We start from the raw sequence: 8,834 nt of genomic DNA, 5'->3' as shown, positions 1-8,834 counted from the left end.
TCCAATCAAGTTTACGGCCGACAAGACTTGAAGTAGGGGGCATTTGTAGGCATATAAATTTTATTAAAATTAGATTCGTAAAATAATTGAGACTATATTTTAAAATTCAAGATATATTAGTTTAAATAAATTTATTGGCCTAATATAATTGGATTAATTATAAGTCCAATGTATATGGATTAAATAAGTAAGTCTTAATCCATTGGGCTAGTCCATTTAATTGGGCTACAAATGATGAGCCCATCTCATCAGGCCCAAGATGTCATCTTCCTAGAGGCCCAGTGCCACGTGTCAAATGACGTGGCACGCCAAGTCAAACAAAAGAGCCAATAGGATCATGCCACGTGTCAAAATGACAAGGCATGCCAAGTCACACTAAAAGGCCAATGAAATCGCGCCACATGTGCAAGTGACATATTCTGGCCAATCAAATACGGACATGTCATACTTCAATTTGATTGGTCGGAAAGAGTTTGTTCTTATCACAACTCTTCCCTTCTACAACTGTAAATAGGAGTCTTCACAACTCAGAAAAGACACCAGAAGTTATAACAAGAAGCAAGAAAGAGCTCCTGGATCAAACGCTGCAAACTCTTCCACAAGTTTCAAGCTTCAAATTCAAGTTCAAGCTCAAAAACGAAGAAGAAATCAAGTTCAAGAACGAAGAACAAATCAAGGTCAAGTTCAAGCAATCAAGCTCAAGCTCAAGAACAAGATCATCATTCGAGGCAACAAATACATATTCAAGATCAAGCTCAAAGGCCCTTGAATTTATTTACAATTGGAAAGAAGAATCAGAGGATCCATAGAGATTGTAACACTCAAATATTCGAAATAAAATACTACGATTGTTGCGATATTTTTCGGTCCTGATTTTATTTTCTTGACGCAAATTTATTGTCTACAATATTCGTTTTTATTTCTTTTGCTTTTCCTCCCACTCAAAAATTACACTTTCAAGAATTTATATATATATATATATATATATATATATATATATATATATATATATATATATATATATATAACAAAACACACTTAGATCGGGATAAAAATCTGTCACTGGAAAAAAAAATTCGCCGAATAAATGGTGTTTGTGAAATTCCGACAACCACTATTTTATGCCGTTGGTGACCAAAACAAAAAGAAAGAGAATGAAATAACCAAAAAAAAAGAGAATAATAAGAAATAAGAAAAAAGGATAAGAAAAAGAAGAAAGAATAAAAAAGTACTAAAAATACATGTGGGGGCGTGTGTAGCTCATCACTTGCCAAGAGCTTGGTTGTCAGCGTTAAAGGTGCAAATAATTCCATTTAAAATAAGTTTAGGGGGGTAATAGGATTCCCGCAAAGAAAGTGTATAGTTGAAATCCGGGTATAGGTCAGGGGGTACTTATGCATTTTCCCATGAGTTTTTCCCCCCAAATCTGATTGTATTTTGCTTTGCTTATGAATAGATCTGTTTGAGAGTTTAATTTGTGTGTGAAAAGAAAAAATGGAAGAAAAACAGTTAGACAAAGTCGCCGGTGAATGAATATCCGCCGGAATTAGAGAAGAAACGAAAAAAGTAAAAACAAAGACAAAGAAAAAGGAAAAGGAAAAGGAAAAGAAAAAAAAAGTAAGAAAAAATGGTAAAAAAGAATAAAAAATAATCTTAAAATCATTTTTCTTGCTTCTCACTTTCCTTTGGAAGAGTGAAATACACACACTCTGCCACGTTAGCGTCAAGAGTGCAAATAATTCCATTTAAAATAAGTTTAGGGGGGTAATGAGATTCCCACAAACAAAATGTGTATAGTTGGAAATCCGGGTATAAGTCAGGGGGTACTTATGCATTTTCCCTACTAATTATTTGTTATTTGTTAAACTTTTCTTCAAGTCCCCATTAATGTTCTCAAAAGTTTGACCCTTCACTGAATAATATTTATATACCACAAGTTATTTTGTTTGTGAAAATGATATAAAAAAGTTCCTATAGCTATTATTATTTCTATCTTTCTAAATTCTATAGGCATATGATATTCAAGCTTGTTTTTCTCAAAGTATAACGGTCATAAAACGTCTGAAACAGGAATTGCTGATCATTTTCAACAAAAAAGAAGATATTTTTTCCTTCAATTTTTATTTGTAACTAAAAACATTTTATAGTAAATTTTTTTGTAATATGTAAAAAAAATTAATTGATATGGAATCACGCACAACGCGTGTGCCTAGAAACTAGTTAGTTAATAACGAGGGGTATACATACCGTGCACATACCTTAGAAGATACTACTACATAGTAATGTCGTGAATATTTAGCATGTGCGTGTCACCACTTCACCTTGTAACAATTTTTTTAGGTAACTAAATAATTTAGGGAAAACGGCCAAGTATAGCTCTCTACTTTCGAATACTGTCTATATTTAATATCCGTTATACTATCCGGCCAAATTTACCCTACCGTTATATTATCTGGCCATGATTGCCCCTATCATCAGTAAATATTTAAAAATTACCCCTTGATTTGTTAAGTAATCCAAAATCCCCCAAAATCCTTTTATTTAAATTACTTGTTGTTGTTCTTGCTCCACTACTTTCAAAAATGACTATTGATGTGAATGATAAAGTTACTCGACTATATAAATTATTCATAAATATTTTTAATTAGCAATGCACCAACTTCTCTTCTTGTAATAACAGGTTTGGAATTGGTTTAAAATTTTATTTATTTTTCAATCATATACACACCGTAGAATTCAGCGGGTCTTTTATTGTGTATTATATGCAGCTAATCATCATGTATGTACATGTATAATCAAATATATTTTGTCGTTGTCTGGTTAGTATAGAGTTCGATCGACTAACTTAAGAGTGCATAATGTGTAGGCATTTGATTAAAGTAAAGTTGAATTCGACAATGTAAAGTCTCCGAAGAAATTCAACTACAATCACTAATACTTACAAAGTCTCCATACATTTGGTGCAACGAATCATTAAAATTGAGATGTTGTAAATACTTTTAGAATTTAGACAAGCTACCTAATTTAGATTTTTCAATTTACTATACTTTGTTTATTAACAGTTGCATTATTTAATATTTTTTTCTCTTATTTTTTATTCCAATTCAGAAAGCAGGTAAATGCATTCACTCCGATAGTCACCCATATCGCTCTGCATAATAGCCACCCTTATCGCTCCACTCGGACAATAACACAATAGCCACCCGTATCATTCTGCACGATCAACAATAATGAGATGTCACCCTTATGTTTCGCATAGCAACAACAGTGAGATGCCACCCCTATGCTCCGTATAATAACAACCAATTCACATAACAATCACATGTGCTAACATCCCAACAACACGGCATATCAAATCGTACCATAAGTGCTCATAGGCCATAACCTTTCTAAAGGAATCAACAATTTTAATATTCCACAACAATTAGCCCACGTCTCAAATACAATATGTATAAAATCTTAATAACAGCAAAATAAACGGGAAAGTAACTTAACAATGAACAACACCCTCTTTAAATATAACTTCAACTAAAATAGATTAATGACTTTTGATACCTTCAACTTCAATTAATTGCTTAAGGATAAACTCGATAATGAAGGTATATTCATGAAATGGCAAACTTCGGATTCTAGTATATGAAATAAGCTAACAATGAAAGAGATGGCATGAACTAGCAACTATGTCTAAATGCATGAGAATAATCCGACAACAAAAGGATATCATGTAACAACAATTCCAATTAAGAATAACTCAACAATAAAGGAAATCACATAATGATCAAAGAGGTACAACTTCAAATAAAGCATATACGAGCAGACTTGACAAGTAAAGGATATGACATGTGTTAACAACTTCAAATAAAGCATGTCAGAGTAAGCATAATCATAACAAATCAAAGATATAAAATGGGCTAACAATTTCAAGCAAATATATGAAAGAAGCCTAAGAATCTAAATCGGTCAATTTCTACATAAAAGTTCAAGTACGCACTCGTCACCTTGCGTACACGATTTTCATATAATACAAATAGCACAAATAACTCAATTTTAAGGGGTAGTTCCCCCACACAAAGTTAGACAATATACTTAACTCAAAGAAGCCAAATCAATATTCTAAAATGACCTTCTCGCGTGAAACAACCTCTGAACGGCTCAAATCTAGCCAAAATAACTCAATATCATAAATAAAAAACATAGGAAATAATTTCAGATAATAAAGCTTCGATCTTTAAAAAGTCAACCCAAAAAGTCAACTTCAGAGCTGCACATTGAAACCCCGTAAAACTCACAAAATCCGAATATCCTTTCCGATACGAGTCCAACCATACCAAAATTATCCAATTCCGACATCAAATTGGCCTTCAAATCCTCATTTTATATTTTAGGAAGTTTTTACAAAAATCCTCAATTTTTTTCAACTCAAATCACTAATTTAATGATAAAAATAAATATGGAATCATGAAATATAATTAAATCCGAGTAAAGAACACTTATCCTAGTTCAAATCGTGAAGAACCCTCCAAAATCGCTCAAAATCAAGCTCTACAACTTAAGATATGATAAAAATGGGCAAACTCTCGAAGTATAAACAATCTGCCAGGAACTTCGCTTTTGCGGTCCAAAGGTCGCTTCTGCGGCCAATAATCCGCTTATGCGGAAATAGCGTACCTTAGTCAAATTTGCTTCTGCGACCATGAATGTGCTTCTGCGCTTGCGCTTCTGCAGATGCGCCCAGGCTTCCTCTTCAGCGGTCATCCTCATCCACCCTTGCTTTTGCTCCTGTGCCCCTTCTCGTCCGCACCTGCGGTCACCACAGCTGCGCCTAGTGGCCCGCAGGTGCGACCACACCAGATTCCTGCCCAAACCAGCTTCACCCAACATGATCCAAATGTCCGAAACACACCCGGGACCATTGGGACCCCGTTTGAACATACCAACAAGCTCCATAACATAATTCGGGCATGATCGAGACCTCAAATCACATCAAACAACATTAAAACTATGCATCGCACCTCAAATCGAACTTAATGAACTTTCAACTTCTACAACTCGCGCCGAATCATATCAAATCAACCCGGAAAAACGTCAGATTTTGCATGTAAGTCACAAATGACACAATGGATCTATTCCAACTCATAAAATCACCAACGAATCAGAAATCAATAAACTCAACTCCCGGTCAAACCTCTTAACCTTCCAGACCTTCAACTTTTTAATTTTCATCAAAATGCATCAAATCAACCTACAGACCTCCAAATCCAAATCCGGACGTATGCGCAAGTCCAAAATCCCCATACGCAACTATTGGAATCATCAAAATACTATTCCGGAGTCGTTTACATAAAAGACAAACTCTGGTCAACTCTTAACACTTAAGCTTCTAAAATAAGATTCCTTCTTTTAAATCGATCCTGAATTATCAGAAAATTAAATTTGGCCATACACACAAGTCATATATACCCAATATAAAGCTACTCGAGACCTTAAGCCACCGAACGCGATACTAATTCTCAAAACGACCGATCGGGTCGTTATAAAAGGGCTGACTTGGGTGGGTCTTATAAGCCTCTGTTTAAAATGGGCTCGAAGAATCTTGACCCAAGTGCATTTTGACTTGGGTCATAGGCCAAGTGCATTTTGACGGCTCTAGCCTACAGTATCGAGTGAGTCTAACTTGAATTAACCTAAAACGAACTCTATTAGTACGTCGCAAATGAACTCGTGCCAAGTTTAAGCCAAACACAATTGAACTCAAGTAACTCAAACCGAGTCGGAAAGAGTTTTCTTATAGTACTGAGTTTGAGCTGAACCGAGTTGACTTATTAATTTTTCTTGCGCGTACTATTCCCTCAGAAGAAATTAATTTCACAATAAAATAATTCATTAAAAATATAAGAATTAGCAGCTAAATTGATTATTGATTCAAATGAAATTGCATGATAGAAATTGTTACTTTCGTCGTCCCAAATTGTTTGACGGTATTCAGATTTTGAGAGTCAAACGAAATATTCTTTAACAACAACTTTTTCATACACCATTTAAATATTTTGAACTATTAATAATTGTGAATTATAGTTATATAAATTGGGACAAAAAATAATATATATTTGAGTAATATCGCGAATAGTTAGCCTGTGCATGTCGCATAAAGCTTTCCTAAGGGTTTTTGGCATGTTGCATCTTTGTTGCCAACAATTCAAGTAACAATGATATTACTCTAACATTAATAGAACTCGGACACGAGCTACATACCGGAGACGTAGAGAACTTTTTGGGAAATTGCGACTTAGAGACTTAATTGTCATTCCTTACATCATAAAAAAAAAAAGCAAACACGTACCACCATAGGCGAGTTTAAGATTTAAATTTTATGGATTTAAACTTTTAAATTTTTAGTAAATTCATTATATTTTAAAGTTATGAGTTCATATCTACTATATTTATAATTTTAATGATTTTTATATATAAATTTTTACTTTAGACACTAAAGTTGTGGATTCAATTGAAACCGTTGGTGACACACTACATCCCGGCCCCGCGTACAACTTGTATTTTGTCTCTCTCATCAAGATTTATTGCTGACAATTGCATGCATGTTTTACGAAGACCCACACAATGAACTAAACCCCCAAACCGATACCCCCAAACCTATGTTTCAGATAACGCCTAGCTGTACCGCCCGAATAGCCCACAGATTGTGCAGTAGTTTTTATAAGACCAAAAATGGCCAAGAGTGATCTTCCACTCTCTCTCTCTCTATATATATGCAAATATCCATATTTAATTTGCATAGTCCGAAAATAAATGGCTCCCGCGTTAATGAGCAGAAACGGGGTGGAAGAAAACGACAATACATTTCACAAGTTTTTTGAAACATGGCTAGCTGAGCAGAATCAAGAACTGAAAGAGCTGGTTTCTGCCTCGAGAGATGTAAGCAAAGACAATAATATTGTGGTAGAAGAGAGGGTGTTAGTGCCACTAATTGAAAGGGTTATACAACACTATGAGGGGTATTATGGGGAGAAGTCAAAATATACAAAGGAAGATGTTTTTGGGATGTTAAATCCTACATGGAGGAGTAATCTTGAGGGAGCTTTCTTATGGATTGGAGGTTGGAGACCAAGCATGGCCTTTCACATGCTCTATTCAAAATCAGGGTTGCAATTCGAACCTCGTCTTCCCCAGTTGATTAGAGGAATCACAACGGGTGACTTAGGGGACCTCTCTCCTGACCAAATAAGTAAGCAAGCGGTCAATTGAACACTCTTCGTTTATATTGTATAGGCAGGTAGTAGCGGATTTAATATTTTAAGGAAAAAGAAGTTTAGTTATGAATGCTTTATCTATATAAATTTACTAAATTTGGTCAAAGATAATGGGTGCTTGAGCACCCATAATTGACCCACAATGGGTACTAGATCCGCTACTATATGTAAATTAAATATTATCCCATTTTATTTGATAGCGTTCGCGTTGCGAAAGTCAAACAAGTTGTTATTTAACCACGATTTTTTCATATACTTTTTAAATATTTAATTTGTTAATTATTGTGACTTACTTTTTATGTATATACTATAAGTCACAATAATTAACAAATAAGTTATGTGAATTCATGGTCAAAGTTAATATTGTATCCATATTTCATTAACCGTATTATTAAACCGTATCATTACCGCTAATGAGATAATTTCAATTTCGACACATTTAAGGTAAGGTTTTTTAAAGAGGAATTTTGCTATTCTTCCTCGCGATCAGCTTGTAGAGAAATTCAGACTAGAACTATTGATGATTCTACGTTTGCCCTCTTAAGCACATGATTCTAAAGATTCAATCTCAAAGGAAGTTTGACTTTCAAAATTCGAAAAGTACTAGTATTTCTTTTTTAAATGGAGGAATATATATTATGAATGTTCAGATTTCTTTCAAGAAAAAATTTATTTACTTTTTTTAAAGTGTGAACACCTATAGTGAAATTTCTGGCTACGCCTCTGCAGGTAAGGTTGATGAACTGCAAAAGAAAACTATAAGGGAGGAGAAAGATTCGAGTGAGAAACTAGCCAAGGTTCAAGAAACTGTTGCAGATGCATCAATGGTGGAGTTATCCCATGTTGTGACTCAGCTGATGATGATTAGTGGAGGAGGAGGAGGAATACTTGAGGAAGAAGTGGAAGCAAATCTGGCAACTAAGGAGGAAGGTCTAGTAATAATCCTACAAAAGGCAGATAATCTAAGGCTAAACACTCTCAAGGAAATTTTAGCCATTTTGACACCAACTCAAGCAATTCATTTCCTGATTGCTGCTGCTGAGCTCCATTTAAGGCTTCATGAGTGGGGTAAGAAAAAGGATGCAGCCACCCTCGAATCCAGAATTTTAATTAAGTAAATTTTAATATTTTAAAGTATTTTAATTAAATAAATTTTAATATTTTAAAGTTATGATTTTATACGTATACACACTCGTGAATTGTGTTAGTTCGGGATGCTACTTATAAGCATGATCTAGATCGCGGCTGGTCTTATGTAGGGTAGTTGTAAATTCTAAACACTAATAGTTTGTATGTGTATCCACGTGTAGCAAAATGGTACTAGTAGCTAAAAATGAAAAAAATATAATACTATATAGTTTGGTTGTAGAAAAATGCTTATTAAATTTCAGAAGCCTTTCATTTGTGATAACTAACAACAGAAAACTACTCAATTTTTTGTTTTATTTTATATGTCATTTTTTCTGTTTTAATCAGTTTAAAAAATGACACATTTTTATATATAAAGGAAATTATAGTACTACTTGCCCCACAGTTATTGGTAATTCTTTTGTCACGACCCAAAACCTA

General features: G+C 34.1%; 1 protein-coding gene across 1 annotated transcript; it reads left to right on the top strand.

The window, feature by feature from the left end:
- The first annotated feature begins 6,739 nt into the window (after nucleotides 1-6,739).
- LOC107786778 (protein DOG1-like 4) lies at nucleotides 6,740-8,448 on the top strand. The gene is made up of 2 exons (XM_016608284.2): nucleotides 6,740-7,240; nucleotides 7,995-8,448. The coding sequence occupies exons 1-2, from the start codon at nucleotides 6,805-6,807 to the stop codon at nucleotides 8,381-8,383; spliced, it is 825 nt and encodes a 274-aa protein (XP_016463770.1). The 5' UTR covers nucleotides 6,740-6,804; the 3' UTR covers nucleotides 8,384-8,448.
- The last annotated feature ends 386 nt before the right edge of the window (nucleotides 8,449-8,834 follow it).

The sequence above is a fragment of the Nicotiana tabacum genome, chromosome 6, assembly GCF_000715075.1.
Source record: "Nicotiana tabacum cultivar K326 chromosome 6, ASM71507v2, whole genome shotgun sequence".
NCBI lineage: Eukaryota > Viridiplantae > Streptophyta > Magnoliopsida > Solanales > Solanaceae > Nicotiana > Nicotiana tabacum.
This window is presented reverse-complemented; position numbering and strand designations above follow the sequence as displayed.